We start from the raw sequence: 19,523 nt of genomic DNA on the forward strand, positions 1-19,523 counted from the left end.
TTTCAAATTTGAATTTAGTATAAACATATGGTCTCTCCCTTAATAACATTTAGAGAAATGATTTTAATATGTTTTTGAAGCCAGTTTTTCTTACTGTCTGTTACAACAAATGCAATGACATTTCATTAATACGGATAACTTATGGAATTGCAATGTATGTACAATTTAAACATCAAACCTATAATTTGAATACCCATTTTATTTAGAGGTCAATAGCAAAAACAAAATTATACACTGTAACACGACAAGTTAAAATTACTACATTGTCTGAACTTCTAATTAGGAACACATAAATGAGGAATCTACAATTAAAATTTAATTTCTCTACTACATTAATTACTTGAAAGGTACTAAATACTGTTGTTGTTATTTGAGCAACACTGTGAAACAATAATAATTTAAAAAAACCTGTTCATTATGGACACTGATATTATGAGTATACGTTTGCTGGTAGTATCACAAGTTTAAGGACCTCACAGGGAGTGAAAACAAAAGAACAGTCACCTGGTCCTGTTCTCGAGCTGCAGTCAGGAAGGAGAGCACGCCGCACTATTTGTTATCGTCTCACAGACAATAGGGAGGAATCTGAGGACAAAGAGAGGGAAAGTGTGCTTTTCACTGACAACCAGAGCAATCTGCCCCCACTCCACATGATCAACACAGCCACCAATAACCCACACCCTCTGTTTACGTTCAGCCTGAACTTTGGATTAAACACTAGCTGGACTTTGCTGATACAGTTACTGAATTTATTAGCTTTGAGAGGTCCAGGTTATTAACATTTCAGTAGGCCATTATTCAGAAGTAGAGCCTTTGTTTAACTGTAGTCATTTTGTGTTCAATAGCACAGACCCTAAAACATTGTAGAACTGAATATAGATTGGGTCTGAAGCTTGTAGGTTGATTAAATATTCTGCTTCTCACAATCCAAATAATCCCAAACTATTCAGAAATGTTCTTTTTGTTGTCTATTTTGGTCAGTAATTGCTTTTTGACAACTATATATCTTTTCAGTTTCATGAGTTCTCAGAGTGGAAGGGAAGGTAGACACCCGTGGATGTTCTCAGATCTGAAACAAGTTCAGAGCTTGATTTTCTCTGTTGATCTAATGGGGTCATAGTTGGTGGGCTACCAGGTCTTGAAACGTGTGGCCCATTTTTTTTTCTATATTTCTAAATACTCTCAAAAAGAAATAATTTAAATAGCATGTTAGAGTTTGCAGATGCACTTAGTAAACTTATAAGGCTTGAGAATTCTAGTGTATTTCAACAGGTCATTAATCAGTGGTAAAGCCTTTGTTTACCAGGGCTGTGATAAATGATAGAAACTGCTAAACCGTGTAAAACTGAATAGAGGTTGTGTTTGAGGCTGGTAATCTGATGACACATACACACACACACACACACACACACACACACACAGAGACATACACAGGATGACCGAGGTTGGGGGCAGGGGCTGGCCAGTCAACTGGGTGTATGAGACGACTCTCCTCAAGTTCTACCAAGCAAAGAGGGTGTGTCTGGGAAATCCTAAATCACTCCCCAGAGAGCGAGAGAGAGAAAGAAAGAGAGAGAGAGACTGTAAGAGACTCAAGGAGAAAATCCGGCACAGTAGATAGTGGGCTGTGGAACTGGTCTGTTTGTTAAAGAGCTGAAAGCTGCTGCACGCTGCTTTTGTTGTTGTATGTCACTGGGAGTTTCAGCTCGAGTTGACCATGGCTACTAAACTACAGTGAGGCATTCTCTACCTGCTACTTGGAGAAGGGAAAATACACATCTGTATTGTTTACCAGGACTACTTTTACACAGGTGAGTTTCTGAGTTCAACACTAATTTGATACTGATACTGTTCAACTACTGTGGAGATAGTGCTAGCACTGTCAGTGGTAGAACAGAGTAGATCTGTAGTGATTGTGAAGATTAAATTGATATGAAATATTTATTGTGCATTCAATTTAATAAAGCCTTCATTAATAAAAAAACATTCTGTTGCTGATTGTGAAGAAGTAATGTTTTGATTTATAAAACACTGACAGGCTTATTTTTACAGTGAGTGGGGAGTGTTTGAGAAGACATTATTCATTCACTTCTTTCTTCATGTATCATTTATTTATTGGTTGTCTTTTTACACATCACACATATAAAACTTACTGCTTCTATTTTGTTTTGTTTCCATCCTCCTGGTGCTACTTTTCTAATTGTAACGTCTGTCTGGTGTTGCCCTATGTGCTCTGTCTTAACTATATTATTGAACATATTATTTTAAGAGTTCCTTTGAGATTATCTGCAGATGCTTCATTTGCTTTCCAGTTATCTGGGAAAGTTTAGATTATCAGCAGTGTTACGATTTGCTTGAGGTTTTAGGTCAAATTTAAGGCTGGGGATTGAGTGAGGTTTAATATCAGCTTTAATAGAATTGATTACACTCCACAAAATCAAAAAACAATTCTGAATTACAGGTACAATATGTAAACAACAGAACTCAACGATTTGATATATTGTACAGTAGAGTTATTCTGTTCTGGTAAAAAATAAAAAATATTTTGGAAGCAGTCCATATATAAATATTAAACTTCAGAAGTGGTCTGTGTTGACTTTATTGCATTTGTGCTGTCATGAAAGTTGAAAAATCCAATAATTTGCATACATAAGCCAACATCATTTTAGCTCCACCCATTCATATTGAAGTTATATGGAGTGTTTCAGGCTAGCAAGATTTCCAAAAGAAGAAAATTAGATATTCATAACACCTGTAGGTTATGATTAGTTTGATCCATAGCTAATTGATTCTCACAAAGCAAGCTCCTACCCACAGGTAGTGCTGTTCTTATAAATCTATACAAACTCCCAAACTCTGTTATGTACCAGAAGAGGAATTACACAAAATTACACGAAATCTTGCTGTGGTTAACACTGTAGATCTTACACACAGATTTATGGTTAAGATTAGGGTTAAGAATCCTATTAGGGGCAGGTTTTAGACTGATTTTACATACTAGGTAGGCTTCAGAAATATGTTCATCTACACTGTGAACTGTAAGTTTGTACACATCATACAAATCTTGAGTATGGTCTTTTACTAAAATATGTCTAATATTTCAGCATGACACATCATTTTAATAAAGCAAAGTAATTCCAAGACTGGGTTGGGAAAGAGTGGTTGGAACGCAAATTTAAAACTGTATTTGATGAAACCACACAAATATAATGAAGCATGAGGGGATTTTGAAATCAGATGATAGTAGCATTGCATTAGATAGAGATGCAGAAGTTGTCATTAAAACAAACTGTTAGTGAATGTGTCTGAATCAGTTATTGACTTTGTTGTGGTGGTTGTATTTGTGTTTGTATGTTTAAGAATAAGTTGCTTCTTGGGGCCTGTATATGTATTTGGGGTCTTCTGGGGATCAGAGTGGCAGCCACCACTGAGAGCTTTAATAACTTTGTGACAGATATGCCTATCTTTTTGTTGTGGCTTGAAGTGTGAATGCAGCGCTGCAGGACGCACCATAGCAGCATCTCTGTTCTATAACACTCCACCCCCTAAAGCCTCAGAACAAAGGAAGGGGTCTGAAACTTATTGTTCCTTAGAGTTATTTGCTTTGAAAGACTGGCCAGGGGCCACAATGATCGCCACAAACAAACTGCTACATGTGTGTGGCAGCCACCTGAAGCTTGTCAAAACTTGCTTTCTCTGCTTGCTTAATTCCTGTTCTTATTTACGCATTGGTCTATTTTTATCTCATTCCTTTTCTCAATAACAGCTTATTGACAGCTACATTTCCTTTCAGACCCATAGCATTGAGCAGTGGACAAATGGACAGATCTGAAACGAGTGTGGAGCTTTCTCCTGTCTTTCAGGTGCTGTTATTCTGATTGACTGTTTTGGTGCTGTACCAGGTTGCGTGGTTGTTTGGAGTCTAATATTCTTTATTTTCCTTTGACTTTTCCCTCATTTACACAAGGTAAACAACTTTCATTATTCACTCATTGTCTGTAACCGCTTATCCAGTTCTGGGTCGTGGTGGGTCTGGAGCCTACCCGGTATGGTAAACAACTTGGATTTAATAATTCTGGTGTGTGTTTGTGCATGTGTGTGTGTGTGTGTGTGTGTGTGTGTGTGTCTGTGTGTGTGTGTGTGTGTGTGAGCCACTTGAACCTCAAGGGAACTTTCCTCCATGGCTTCCTTTTTCTTTTTGACTTCTAGTTTATTAGTAATGTTGTTATAGCAGCTACTTCTGGAACAGTAGCTGAGCAACAGATAGGATTCCTGGCTCCACGCCTCTGGGTGAGAGGGTGTGTGTTGCATTCACAACTTTTTGTGTATATTCACACTTCCTTTGCTGATAAGAACGTCATGGTCAGACACTCTCGGGAAGAGCAGACTGTATGGGACACTTAAGCTATAATTTGTGGGTGTCCACTCTTGTGGCTCTGTATAATGATAGAAAAGGGCTGAAAGGAGAAAAACTTTGGTGGAGGGGACGTTGATGTATGGCTGACCATATGTCCTGCTCTGTGTGTGGAGAAAAGCTGTCCCATAGGAAAGAAAGAAAGAAAAAAAAAGACAAAGAAAAAATCTCCTCAATATCTCAGTAGTTTCTACTGGACAACAATGAAATCAGATGAAAAGCCAAAACTGCTGCTCAGATGTTTCCCCAGAGAGAGCAGCACAGGAATCTAACATCCTCCCTAGTTTGTGAAGATAAAAAAAAAAGTCACAGATTATGTTCAGTTTCACCAGCCCTTATACCCACTTATGTCTCCTGAGCAATTAAAGAGCCACATTTCAACCATACACATTTCCTCTGAGATGGCCTACAATGGAGACATCAGAGCATTGGTGTTTTGTCTACGGCTGATTTGCTGTTGTAAATATCTATTTTTAAGGCAGCTTCATTGTTCAAGATGTTGTTGGTGGAAGAGGGGTGTGCTCTTGACCAAACAAATGCCGAGCTTGATGACGGCACAATGGACCATAAACCTTAATGACCAATAGGGACCAGAACTAGTGTATAATTAGAATGTTCTGATAGAATTTGAATGTTTTGTTCCACCCACAAACAGAGTTTTGTCTTAGCCACTTTTGCAAGTTTAGAGAACTCCCTTTCATCTGATGAGAAAATCTAATGCACGTGGTGTAGCCTTAAAGTACTTAAATCCTGTCCAATTTTTCACTGTAGCTTTGCAATCTTTATTTATGTGAACCTATTAGATATATGAGGCATTATATACATCTGAGCAGTTAATAAGGACAATTAATCAAATCACATTATATTTGATATATATATATATATATATATATATATATATATATATATATATATATATAAAAAAAAGTAACGCACCTTAGTTTAGAGAAGCTTCTCTTTGCAACAGGGAGAAACTCTCACATACAGGAGTTTTATTTTAATATTCTCCTATATATTTGGGCAGTATAACGCTAAATCTGTATACTGCGGTATTTAAAAATGTGGATGGTATATCAAAATGAGGGTGGTATTTATGGCATGAGTATGTGGTGTCAAATTTCTGTTCTGTTTCTTTAAGTACATGGATAAAAAGTTAATTCATGTGCATTTAAGAGAGCCACAGGGAGGGGGTACTGTGGGAACTCATTGGCTGCTGAAAACGTATGGAGAAAATATACAAGCTCATTAGCTTGGTTTAAATCTGCTGATGTAGGAGTCACTGCAAGTGCATGTACATGCTGTGCAGAGTGAAAAATATCTGAGTAGAATCAGAGCTTTCTGTGTGGTGTCACATGTCCTACCCCAGCATAAATGAAGCACAATGCTTTTGTTATTGTTGAAGGTTTTTTTTTTTTGGTGGGGTGATTTTGTGGCTTTGAAAACATATTTACAGCATAGTGTTGTGTGGTATGCTTATCCCTGTTTTGTTTAATTAGAGTAAATAAACACACTAATTGTGTTAAATCTATTTCTATTCTTGCGTTATGTACAAAATGACACTTAATGACACAAAAAATAAATAAATAAATAAATAGAAACTACTTTTAGCTTTGTCAGACTGCATTTATGACATATGAAATACATGCCTGCCCTCAGTGATACACCACTTCATTAACAGAGAGCAATATATGAAACCACAGTAATGGTAGACACTTGGGTGGAAGGAAGCTACATCGGTGAAGCAATAAATAATTTATAGAAAAGTTAAAATGTGTTGAATATCAGTATATTTTTTCATTTTCATGGCATTTCATAATTATAGTCTAAGGCCACTAAGGTCACTAACTTGACGAAACCATCCAATAAACAATACTAGGTTTGGCTAACTACTTTAGCTATGGACATTGTAGTAGAGACCAGTGCTCTTGAACAGCCAATGAGAATGTTCAGCTTTATTGTTGAGTTTTTATGCATTCTTCTTGACCTGATCTTTGGTTGATTCCAGCTCCAGAAGGCCTCCCCTTTCACTCCTGCTCACTTGTTTGTGATGCATGGCTCTGGGTTGAGAGCTCTTTAAACCCACATGTTCACCCCAGCCATTGTCCCCACTAAGCAGGTTTGAATAAATTAAAGGCGAATTGCATTATTCACAAGATTCCCACCAGCACCCGTGGGGGGTGGCTGGCCGTCAGAGGCCAAGGATGAGAATAAACAGCTTGTTGTGTTGAAATGTACTGAATATTCTCCTCCTTCATATGTTTAACTTTCTGCTGAGAGTGGCTCTGTGTTTGTGAATCTCTCTGTGTCCTTTGAATGCTCTTTATTGGATATATATTTGTGTTTGCTGCATGAAGAAAAGCATAATGTGACCTTGTGTTTTGTTATTGTTCCTTCATCAGCTCCTAATAATCTTGCATAATTGTTTCCCACTAATCTGAATGAAAGAATCGTATAATGACCACACAACAACTTATTTAAAAAGGCCTGACAGGGAAAAATGGCAATGGGGCCATTTCAACAAAAGCATTCATGTGAAGAGTGTGGGCTTGCCTCAGTACAGATTACAATAATGATTTTCCCAGAAAACAAAGGCACTTTAACTTTTCTTAAGATGACAGAATGTATTAGCAGAGACCCTTAGGGCATGTGTGTGTGAGAATGACAAAGGCAATGATGTCAGGAACAATTGGATGGTGAAAATGAGAGTGAGAATTATAAGGAAAGGAGGAGTGAGGATGTCTTATTATAACAGAGAATACAATATCTGACATCTCCATGCTCTCATAAGCTCTCTTGATTCATAAGAAATGTTGATAAGTTAGCCAAGCTTTAAAAAACTATACAGGCCATGATTTAGTAAGCCATTTGCAGTATCAGTGTGAGATATGTATGTAACTGGATCCTAGCACATTTTATAGCAGAGTTTTGTACATTTCAAAGAGGACCATACACACAGTGAAGGATCATGTGTGTGTGATAAAAAAAAATTAAATGTGTCATTTTTTTGGAGTGCATGTGATGTATTACTTTACCAAAGTCAAGCAGTAAGTAGAATTTTTACAGTATTAATCATGTCTTTTCTGTCTTTTTTTTGCTAATATTACATTTAAAATAAATCTGAAAAATGAAATCAGCAACTACAATTTACTAAAATTTTAAGGAGCAAAAAGACATTTTCTCCAGTGATTCTTCTCAGCATTATGAAACGTCTACAGTACTGAAACCTAAAGACCTCTATGTGTCAGAAATTCTGTGCGAAACCTGTTTTAAATATGGCTGCCCCACAGCAAGAGACCCACCATATGGAGCATAAACTGTTTCATTCAGGGACTACAAAGCAATCTGATTTTTTATCTCATGTAAGTTATATCTCACTTTATAGATATAAATATAGAAGTTGTGATCACTTTCTTAAACATCTTTAATGCTTATGATACACTAAAAATATGTTTGCTTTGCTTACTATATGCTGAAGAAGAAGCAAAGGATTTGCTGTTTGAAAGTACAAATCCAATCCACATTTACGTGCATAATTGTAACTTTGTTACTAAATACTTCTGCTTGGCATATTGCTGCTTTGTGGGTGGAAGGGAAAGTTAACTATTAAGTGTCTGGTGCAATGCTGAGCCACAGGGGGCCATTATAGTGCTGCATTCTTTTACAGCCAGCAGCTGTCTCTGTGCCACACACAGTGTGGAGCCCCTGAGGCTTGAAGCTAGGCACCTCACCTCCACCATCTCAGCGCCAGCTCTGATACCAGCCTGTGCTTATATAAAGCACCTTGTATAACCCGTGGGATGGATGCCAGTGGAAAACTCTCAATTACCACATGTTTAAGACATGCAGAGTATGCCTAGTTTGATTAGAGACGTCTGGATGTGCACAGATCACTTTAGAGCAGTGTTTTCAGTCATGCTCCACTGGAATTTGTTCATATAGACAGCTAGAAATTTAATTTAAGAAGAAGTCCACCAATTCTTTTACGATCACAGTATAGCGAACAAGATCTAAGAAAGTGTATATTGATATATATATTTTTTGATACAAAGAATAATGAGATGAAGAATAAAATTGCTTTGTGGTCCTTGAATGAACTATGTATGGTTCATGGGGCAGGTCCCACACATAAGGCTGGCCATTTGGAATTGCTTTAGTAAGGAATATTCACATATACATATCACTTGCTGTCAGTATGCTGGCTGTTTCTTAATGATTCTTCACAAAAGTGCTTCATTCCAGACAAACATACCAGTCAGAATTGGTTACAGATGATAGGAACCAGATTTTTCCAAAATATGTAATGCCTTTAAAAGCTAAAACACAGAAAGCTATTATCAAAAATGTTTTGTATAGTTGTATAGTATAGTTATAATGTTAAGTTTTGGCCTAAAATATATTTTAAAAGTTGTCCAAATGATTTTGGATTTGACATAATTTTCTATTACGTGTACATTACGTTTCTTTGTTAATTACAGACATTATACATATTAAAGGCATTAATAAATATGACAAAATGTAATATTCAGTTCTGTGGTGTATCACTCTAGATGCCAGACTCTACTGATGTTTTATTTGTGGACAGTCAGGCCTGGGCAGGGATCAGGTTTAGAAGCTAAGCTCCAGTGTTACTCAGCTCTTCCTAACTCAGTACTGGACACTGACTGAGTGAGTAAGACTGCATGACCCTCTGACTCACATTCCCATCATGCCTAGAGCACGCAGTGTGTTCTGATCTTTATCTCTGTGCTATCACCATGTTGAAGCTATTACAAACTCTTCGGTGCCATGGCACGCACTGCTCGTTTGCCTTTCTGTTTTTCAAAGCATCACATATTTAAGAAACGTTATCGAAATAAACATCATTTAAAGCCCATTTAAAAAAAATGAATTTCAATAAGTCAACTTAATATATACAAATATATTTCTAGTAATTTTGGAACATTTTATTGGAACATTTTAAAAAATGCATTAAAAACCCAGGTCTGTGATGTATTAATTCTCTTGAAATGTTATTTAACTGAAAAAAGTAAATTGTAAAGGTTCTAACATTTTCACTTAACAACATGAAACATTCCAATATGAGGAGGTGAAGATAAAAGTTATAAAAGCTACATCCACCAAAAGCTCAGTATTTGCAAGCCATGGCTTGTGGTCATGGCTCACCACTTTTTTGTCAAACTAGGTGAGAGCATTTTCAAACAAAGAACTTTGGGCTTTCACCATATTCTGTACATTATATTATGGAATATCAGGAAATCTGGAAAAATCTCATCCATATAAAGCAAGGCTGGACACCACTGTGGGCTGAGTGTATGGAATGTCAGTGTAAACATTGGTTACTGTTCTTTTAATCGTAATTCAGATATACATTAAATTTCCCTAGGTTCTAAGTAGATATTGTATTGTGCCATATTTACAGGGGAGTCCAAGGTACATTATATGAAATACTGGTCTGAAATCTTTAGAAATGTTGAATCATGGTCATAAACTGCCAATAATGGCTTCCCATCAGCAAACATTGACCATTAGAGGTAGACTTTTAGTTAAGGCCAAACCTTTCAGTAAAGAGCCCTGGCATTAAGCTACTAATATTTGCCATTCACACAGTTCAACATATGCAGTTATATGCAGGGCTTCTGAACGGTCTAGAGATGAATTTTTCCTCACAACATTTGTCCTAACTATTAGAAATGCTGAGCCCACTGTAACATTCTAATTATGTTGATGATGTGTTGTAGGTTCAGGTGGTGTGTGACTGTGGCTCATCCTCTTTAACCATGTGTGAGTGACACAAGGACTGTGGAAAAGAGGCAAGAATACCACAGGGGGATTTTCTAACCAGCCATAATAATCAGTCAGCCACAGAGATCTGTGGATGTTAGCGTTTGTTACCCAATCCAACCCACATGAAAAGCAGAAAGAGTGAATGGGGTGTCCAATTTCAAGGCTCTGGACAGTGTGCAGGTGCTCCAGGTGTGACCATCCACTGTGTAAATAAATACAGGGGGTCACTGATCAAACCCAGGGCCTCTGTGAGGATTTAGCTATTAAACATAAGGCAGATCACACAGAGAGATTATATAAAGCCATTAGAAACACAGGAAGAGCATCAGGAGGATAGGGGTTCAAGGGCTAGCTTATTTGTTGTTGGTCTGATCCCAAAGCTGTGAAACACAGCAGGGTGTGTGTGTGTGTGTGTGTGTGTGTGTGTGTGTGTGTGTGTGTGTGTGTGTGTGTGTGTGTGTGTGTGTATGTGGTTAAGTGTGCAGGTTCAGGCACCAGAGCTTTATCCCAAGGGAGATTCCAGCTTCAAACACTGCTTATGGTTTGTGACAATCTTGTGCTTATGATGTTATTTTCAGTAATAAACCATCAACGAAAGAATATTTAATGGAATGTCTTAACTATTCTTGTCCTGGGGTGGAATCTACCTCCTCAGTTGGAATGAGATCATGAGCTAATGTCACATTTTGAAGAGAGAGAGAGAGGCTGTTGTGGTGTGAGATTGGGTTACACACACACACTCACACACACACAAAACCCCAAAAAATGACAAGGCACTGTATGTATAGAACAGTATTAACTGTGCTGTATTTCTCTTTGGGGGACAGATAGCTTGTTTTCAGCATGCTTAAGGGTCCTTATTTTCTTATGTGATTAAACATCATCAGACGGCTTTCATTATTGATTGTGGTGCCCCAATCATTATTGTGATAGCTTCTGTGTATCTGTAGTTTTATCAATACTATGTTAGAAATATTAAAGTAAATGGAACTAAAGAACAAGAAGTTTTCTTGTAATAATCTAATAGTAATCTAATCTAATAATACTCTTTAATGTGGTCACACACACACACACACACAGGGACATATATTCACATAACAGTCTATGAACTAACACACATATTCGTGAAATTTTTTCAAAGCATCACATATTTAAGAAACGTTATCGAAATAAACATCATTTAAAGCCCATTTTAAAAAAAATGAATTTCAATAAGTCAACTTAATATATACAAATATATTTCTAGTAATTTTGGAACATTTTATTGGAACATTTTAAAAAATGCATTAAAAACCCAGGTCTGTGATGTATTAATTCTCTTGAAATGTTATTTAACTGAAAAAAGTAAATTGTAAAGGTTCTAACATTTTCACTTAACAACATGAAACATTCCAATATGAGGAGGTGAAGATAAAAGTTATAAAAGCTACATCCACCAAAAGCTCAGTATTTGCAAGCCATGGCTTGTGGTCATGGCTCACCACTTTTTTGTCAAACTAGGTGAGAGCATTTTCAAACAAAGAACTTTGGGCTTTCACCATATTCTGTACATTATATTATGGAATATCAGGAAATCTGGAAAAATCTCATCCATATAAAGCAAGGCTGGACACCACTGTGGGCTGAGTGTATGGAATGTCAGTGTAAACATTGGTTACTGTTCTTTTAATCGTAATTCAGATATACATTAAATTTCCCTAGGTTCTAAGTAGATATTGTATTGTGCCATATTTACAGGGGAGTCTAAGGTAAATTATATGAAATACTGGTCTGAAATCTTTAGAAATGTTGAATCATGGTCATAAACTGCCAATAATGGCTTCCCATCAGCAAACATTGACCATTAGAGGTAGACTTTTAGTTAAGGCCAAACCTTTCAGTAAAGAGCCCTGGCATTAAGCTACTAATATTTGCCATTCACACAGTTCAACATATGCAGTTATATGCAGGGCTTCTGAACGGTCTAGAGATGAATGTCACATTCATCATTCAACTAAAGAACAAGAAGTTTTCTTGTAATAATCTAATAGTAATCTAATCTAATAATACTCTTTAATGTGGTCACACACACACACACACACACACACACACACACACACAGGGACATATATTCACATAACAGTCTATGAACTAACACACATATTCGTGAAATTTTAGTGCTGACCTTTATGGGGAAGAGGCTGAATGTTTCAGTGACGACAGTTACAATGAGAACGATGGAAAGAAAGAAGGAGAAGAAATAAAACCAGCAACTGACAGGTTTATGTTTACTATCTCATGGAACTTCTAGGATTGAGCTGTAATTACAAAAGCTCTCAGGGTAACTGTATAAATCAGATCAGGTGTCAGACCAATGAAATGAACACAACCAGAGCTTTCAGAGTCAATATAGTTTGTTCTAGTAAACATAGTTGTGGGAAAGGATGCACAATGAATGGTAACACGAGTTTTGCATTATCAAGTAAGTGTATGTGTGTTTGTGTGCGTGTGTGTGTGTGTGTGTGTGGCTCCTTGTTTCTATACTCACTGTTTATACTCTCAGTTCCACTGACCATACACGGTCTCTTTGTAGTTCTACAGTTGCAGACATTATATGCTCTGTATGCATTGCTGTCCCCCTTTCACCCTGTTCTCAAATGCTTATGACTACCACATGGCAGGTGTGATCTGGGTAAAAGATTATTGTCAGTTCTGCAGTGACGCAGAAGTGGTGGTGGTGTGTTAGTGTTTTGCATTTGTACAAGTGGATCAAAGACAGCAGAGAAGCTGGAGTTCACAATGTGCCACACACTGTCTATTCGTTTAGAAACACTTGCTTAAATTGTCCACCTTGTAGCTATAAAGTCACAGAGAGTAGCTCAGCTGTTACTGTACATTTTTTATGTTTATCATCCTCGATTCCTTCATCAGTGGTCACAGGACACTGTTGGTTGGATATTTTGAGTTGGTTGACTATTCTCAGTTTAGCAGTGACACAGAGTATTTTCAAAAGTCCAGTATCCCTGCTGTGTCTGCACCATGTCACTGTCACTGTAGCATTTAGAATGAACCTCACCCAAGTAATAGGAGTGTAGAGGCTAGCATGTGTTTCTCTGAAGCCAGCCACCACTTCTTTTTTTTTAAAACAAAAACTTGTGCAATTGAATTGAACAGCTCAACGTGCTTGGACAAGTTATTTTACAAGACTATAGTAAAACTCTCTTGGACAGTCACCCTCAGGTAGCAGTGGCATCACTCACTATGGATTGAATTCATGATTACCCAATGATAGGGCCAACACTAGCATTCCACTCTGAGTTGAACAACCCTTTTTATGACCTAAATATAAGCAAGACATTTGTGGTTTGACAAGTAAGAACAAGCGCAAGGCTGTATCCATCCAAGTTTAGACGTGATTATCCCGTGTCCAATGCTGAACGCATGGAGACACCATTTTATGCCCAATTAACGATGCCACAGGCGGCCTGTGGAATGCAGATGTAAATCACTTTTAGAGATAGGAACCAAAGATTATCGGCTGCTCATGTGGACAAAAATGTATTTTTTTCTAAATGGCAACCATATTAATCTGTTTCTTTCACACTCCCCCTCTCAGCCAAGAGTCAACGGTGTGTGTAATAGCACTAAAGGTATAATTTGTACCTTGGTCTCATATTTCTGCTCAGGTTAACCAAACACAGCACACTGGTGTTTGTGTTATGCTCGGGGGCAGACATAAACACCCTGCTTATCCATCAGCATGACTCCTGCAAAACACCCTGAGAGATTACACCCAACACCATGACAGCTTAGCTCTGTTTTTACAGTGGGGCTGCAAAAAATATCCCACTCCCCTCAGATAACCTGCCAACATTATATAACACTACGTGTCCAGAAAAAACAGCTGAGCATAAAGTAGTGTGCCTTGTCTGAGCAAAAAAAAAAAAAATTGTTACACAGCAAATTCTCCAGTGTTAAATCAACACTATTAGTGTTAACACTGAGAGTGTTAAATTATTGCACTAATAATGTTGATTTAACACTGGTGAATTTGCTGTGTAGCATCATGTTTAGCACACAGAAAAATACCTCAGAGGTATCAGGTTTGGAGGCATCAAATGTTGATATTGATTATGTAATGTATAACAAAATATGATTTGTTGATTTCATTGTTTTCTATTATTTCACTAGTTAAGTTGTAAAGCCTTCTGTCTAGCTCCTGAAGGCCTACCCACTCGTAAAGATTGCTTAGTTGTAACTAACTGGAAACTAAGATAAAAAATTTGTGATTGGACTGTTTTCCATTGGGCTGTTCATGGTAGACATCCATCCATCACTGGTCAGAGGACACTCACCCAGTTTTTCACATGTTCTCACTGGGGGAAACACAGGAGGGAACACACCAGAATCTTGTGAGACATTGACCTGATGCCAGGATAGAACCCAGTGTAGTGTGGCATTGGCACTACCTGTTGTGTCAACATGCTGTTCTACTGCTAAAATACTTGGAGAGCTTAAATACAACAAGTATGGTGATTCTGTTAAATGACATTTCCAGAAACCTTGAGGCCTTCTCTGAAGCTTCATTACAGTTAGTTAGTTTATATTAAAGTGATACATCAGTCTGGGTTTATCCTTCTCAGTTTAGGTCTTTTACATACAACACATAAATCTGGAAGATGTGTGGACCTACAGCACATGAACGGCTTCTGATATTAATCCAATATTCTTGCAATTAATTTCCACAGATTTGAGGATGATGGCAGAGGGGAGGTTTGCCAGTTTGCCCAGGAATCTGCACATGGGGCGTCAGTGTCCTTTGGCCTCTTCTATGGATCTGCTGAGCTCCAGGCCCGGCGTGGCTGAGGTTCCTCCTCCTGGATACCAGAGTGTCTCCATCCATGGCACTCTTCCACGCAAGAAGAAAGGGGGCAGTAGCGCCCCTACGAGGCCATGGGAAATGTGTGGGTCACTGCCACACCCCAGCTGCTGTCGACTGCCCAATTCTCCACTCATACACAATATCATAGACGAGCACCAGCCTTTCCATGTGTCCAGAGAAGACTGCACCACACACAGGTGAGTTACCAAACAACTCCCAGCAACTACCAGCTAAAGTTTAGATTGTGCTACTATCCTTTACTTCCTCTTATTTATTTTTGGGTGGTGGTTGGTGAAGGTGAGGAACAGATTGGGGAACAAACTTGATTTTCTAGCTAATATTCTGTTGCGAAACCGAAATGTGACACCTACATAAACAGCATATTAGACAGGTAGCCTTTTGGTTCTCTGGTGTGTATAAATTTAAGTATTTTGTCTATTCTGCAGAGGTTTTTGGTTTTTGCACATTGACTCACCTCATTATACCTACATGATAGGTCACCATTTTCAGATATACTTGGTCAACCTTCATGTCATCAAGCAGAACCACCTCATTCTGATATAAGAGGGAGTAAATATTTAGATGTAGGCGAGCTCGGAATTTACATTGTAGACTACACTGGGAAGGTACCATGCTGTGTTGCTATCAAAGGCCAGTAAGTTTCTCCATCCCAGCAGCGAATCACCTCATACACACTGCCCACAGATAAACTTGCAGTCATAACAATAGTCATGGCTCCAGATGGAGAGCCACACATTAACCTTGTAAATTCACAGGGTGTCTTAAGTGTTCTTTGATTTCAAAGCTTGTTGGATTTCCCAGTGTGTGAACTGCTGATACTTGGTGGATGTTTGGCTTTCAAAGTGTTATCAATATGCCAAACAAATGTGTGTGTATTTGGAGATATAGTGAGTTCATGTATCCAGTGGTTCCAGCTAAACACACAGAAGGAACTGTAACTGCTCATCTTTCCTGGCTGCGTTTCCCGTAACAATGATAAACTTGAGCGAATGACATATGGGTCACACCTCTTCAGGCTGTTTCAGTATGTAATTATGTGTGACATGCTCTTCCATCACCACTGAGATCCTGCTCAAAACAAGCAGTGCATTCCTAACACATTGATTTCATCATAGTCACAGAGCTCCACCTCTGGATAAACTACCATGTAGGGAAACTGTTATAAAGCCTATGATAATGATTGAAGTAAATAATATGTGATATTTAATTGAAACACTACTAGTTTAACTGCAGTTCATGAGTAGTCTTTGCACTAGGTAGGCAACAGCCTAGAATCCGCAAGAACCAAAGTCCCCTAAAACACAAACGATTGGTGTTATATCCAATAACTACATTTGCAATGGTGAAGAACAATGCCAGAATCAGCCCTGATTTGTCTAAAGAGTAAATGTATAAATGTAACAACTAACATTACCAGTTTTATTTGTTTTTAATTTAAAACTATAGAAGCCACCACAAGTTTAGCAAGCTAGCATGCTAGTCAATTTATAATTTGACTGGTTTATTAAAAGCCAAATAGCAATTTTAATCTAGTTTCTTTATCACAGTATCTTCACATTTGTTTGAGAGGTCTGCAAATATAGCCATATTGGTTCTGGATAGATTTATTCATGTTATTTCAGTGACGGCATTACCAGGCTAATTCTGAATAAATTTGCTAATAATCAATATCTTCTTGTCATATTCAGTGCTAATCTAGGATCGTCATTACAGCAATTTTAAAAAAATATTCTGGGACTACAGATTATGACTCAGGATAACACTATATTCCTCTTAGTGAGCTAACTGATATGCTTAACAGCATGTTAGCTGCTAACGTACTCTAGATGTCCTAAGAACCATCTGTTTGATTTGAGGAAGGCTTCAATAACCCCAATGAACCCAAGACTCAGTGTTTAATTGTAGAAATATTCTATATGTTTTCTTCCCCCTTAGCTTATTTAACACACACACACACACACACACACACACACACTACAAGAGCTGGACTTTCATGATTGTTTGGATCTTTCACTTTCGTGTTTCATTTAGTCCAACAATCAGTAAGGAAAATGAGGTAGAACAATAATTGCTTTGTATTCATTTTAATCAAATGCTTTTTAACACATTGATATTTTTCCAGGTATCACTCCATATTGCAGTGCTTCTAAATACAATTATTTTTGTTTGTGTTTGGCTTTTACCTTAATCAGTCTTAGTGTTTTGTACCTCTTAAAGCACAAGGTTTTATTGTGGTCAGACAGCTTGATTGTTTACTGGCAGTATACCGTAACTACGCCAACTCAGATATAATCACATAACACAGGTCAGAACTAGCACCTCTCTCTCTCTCTCTCTCTCTCTCTCTCAATCCTCACTGTCTACTACCTGTCTCTGCTCTTGCCACACACTTGTCTCTGTGAAACTCATCTTCTCTCACCCTCTCCTGTCTCTCAGTCTGTATGAACTGTGTCTCTATGTTCTCTTGTCCCCATCTATAGCTCAAGGCCTGTGTCTCATCTGCACTGTCTCCTTGATTTTATCACAGCAAGCCAACAAAGCAGCACTGTTTGGTTTTGTCTTGTCTTTAACCAGGTCACCTTTCTCTGATAATATCACTGCCTCACAGCAGGGGACCTGGCCAATGCTCTCTCCAATGCTCATGCTGTCAGAATTCCTTAAATATAAACATAACAGCATGAAAACTGGCTCCAGTGATTGTTTTAAAAACTTTGTTACTCTTTTAGATGCTTCATTTTTTTACCACTCCTAGAAAAAGCATTTGATGTGATATATCTCAGCTTTGATGTTACATTGGTATAGTTTAGCAACTCAAACAGCATAAAAATAAGAGACACATTTGATCGCATATGACGGTACTTTCTGAAGTAACAGCTAGTTATATTAGCTGTCAGCGTGATAAAAGGTCGTCTAGACATGAATTTTAACTCCAGTGGTGTCTTGCTATATGAGCACATCCCTCTTTGTTGGATACAGTCCAGTCAGACAGTGGTTAGGCTTATGTGTGTGTGTTTTAATGCGTAGGTGTGTTTAGCTTGCCACAAGGACGAGCACATCTGTCCCCTGACATTTTGAAGGTTATCTAACGTTGGTCTACTATTTCATTGCCAGCCAAAGGAGCAAAGGTGAAAAATGGCACACATAAAAAGAGCTAGCAACGTCCTCTTTTGCAGCGCTCATCGCCATAACAACACCTTGCTGCAACTCAGCATGACATGAGGAATGAGGTGATGTGAGTCTGTGTGTGTGTGTATGTGTGTTTGCGTGTGTGTGTGTGCGTGTGTGTGTGTGCATGTGTGTGTGTGTGTGTGTGTGTGTGTGTGTGTGTGTGTGTGTGTGTGTGTGTGCATGTGTGTGTGAGAGAAGGCAAAGAGCCAGAGAGGAAGACTGAAAAGAAGATCAGAACAGATTTGTACTGGCTTTATACTTGATACTAATAGCTACAAAGATATAATTTCACATCAAAATTTTCCTGAGGCTTTATCTCCGACCTTGATTATGGATTTAATATGGATATACGCAGCAGTTTGACTGGCCTTCAGCACTCTGTATGGTCAGCTCGCAAGTCCAGCTACAGGTGAGTCACAGGGTAATGCTCATTTTTCTGAGTGTGAAAGTAGCCACCAATTAGCATCATGGCATAGGCATATATTTTTCCAAAAACAATAAGATTTCTCTGTTTCAAAGTTTGAAACAGTTTTTCAGTTAAATACATGATTTAAATTATTTTTGCACATAATTGCATTCTGTTTTTATTTACATTTTGCCCAATGGCCCAAGTTTTTGGAAATGGGGTTTGTAAAATTAAGGCGTACATTTTCACAAATACTCAGGGGAGTGTTGCACACTGTTAGCTGTAGTCAAAAGTTCATCTGTGGTCAGGTTACTGCCGCACTAGAACCAGTGCAGGAAATACGCAATATGCACTCAAATTTGCATTTCAGTGCTTGATGCTGAAGCTTAGAGATCATTTAAAGAGAAAGCAGTGGACAGAAATCTGTGTGCGTGTTGGAGAACATCTGGACTGCTCCAATTTATTTGCATTTGGGAAACACAGGTTAGTACAGGTGTGTGACTCATATATAACAATGTATGATAGTGAAAGTAAAAGGACAACTGTGGTGTATAGTATACAGTGCTATATGAAGTGACTAATAACAAACTATAACAATGACTAGTGTGTGTGGGAGAGACATTTCTTGGGGTGATTAAAGCATGATGCAATAAGAGAAATATAAAACTTGACTTGAGACCTCCTGACTCTGTTTTCATATATGTCCAGTACAAAATGTTGTTAATTAAAACATAAAAAAATAAATAAAATATCAACAAGAAAAAATGTAAAATGCATTGCATATAAACTGAACGGCCACCTCACCTCAACTTTATATTAAAACAAGTGTGTGTGTATTTGCTGTGTAAGTGTGTTTGCTGTCAGGGTCA

The 19,523-nt window shown here is 37.9% G+C and overlaps 1 protein-coding gene across 3 annotated transcripts in view; it reads left to right on the plus strand.

The window, feature by feature from the left end:
- The window catches only part of bcar3 (BCAR3 adaptor protein, NSP family member), a 103,189-nt gene that overhangs the window by 39,131 nt on the left and 44,535 nt on the right, over nucleotides 1–19,523 (plus strand). For 2 of the 3 annotated variants that reach the window (XM_066643408.1, XM_066643407.1), the window contains exon 4: nucleotides 14,926–15,256. In XM_066643408.1, coding sequence (XP_066499505.1) covers nucleotides 14,926–15,256 — 331 coding nt within the window. Of the gene's footprint in view, nucleotides 1–1,639; nucleotides 1,812–14,925; nucleotides 15,257–19,523 lie in introns of those variants that run through there. The other variant, XM_066643409.1, reaches the window with a different exon arrangement.

The sequence above is a fragment of the Hoplias malabaricus genome, chromosome 14, assembly GCF_029633855.1.
Source record: "Hoplias malabaricus isolate fHopMal1 chromosome 14, fHopMal1.hap1, whole genome shotgun sequence".
In the NCBI taxonomy this organism is placed as follows: Eukaryota; Metazoa; Chordata; class Actinopteri; order Characiformes; family Erythrinidae; genus Hoplias; species Hoplias malabaricus.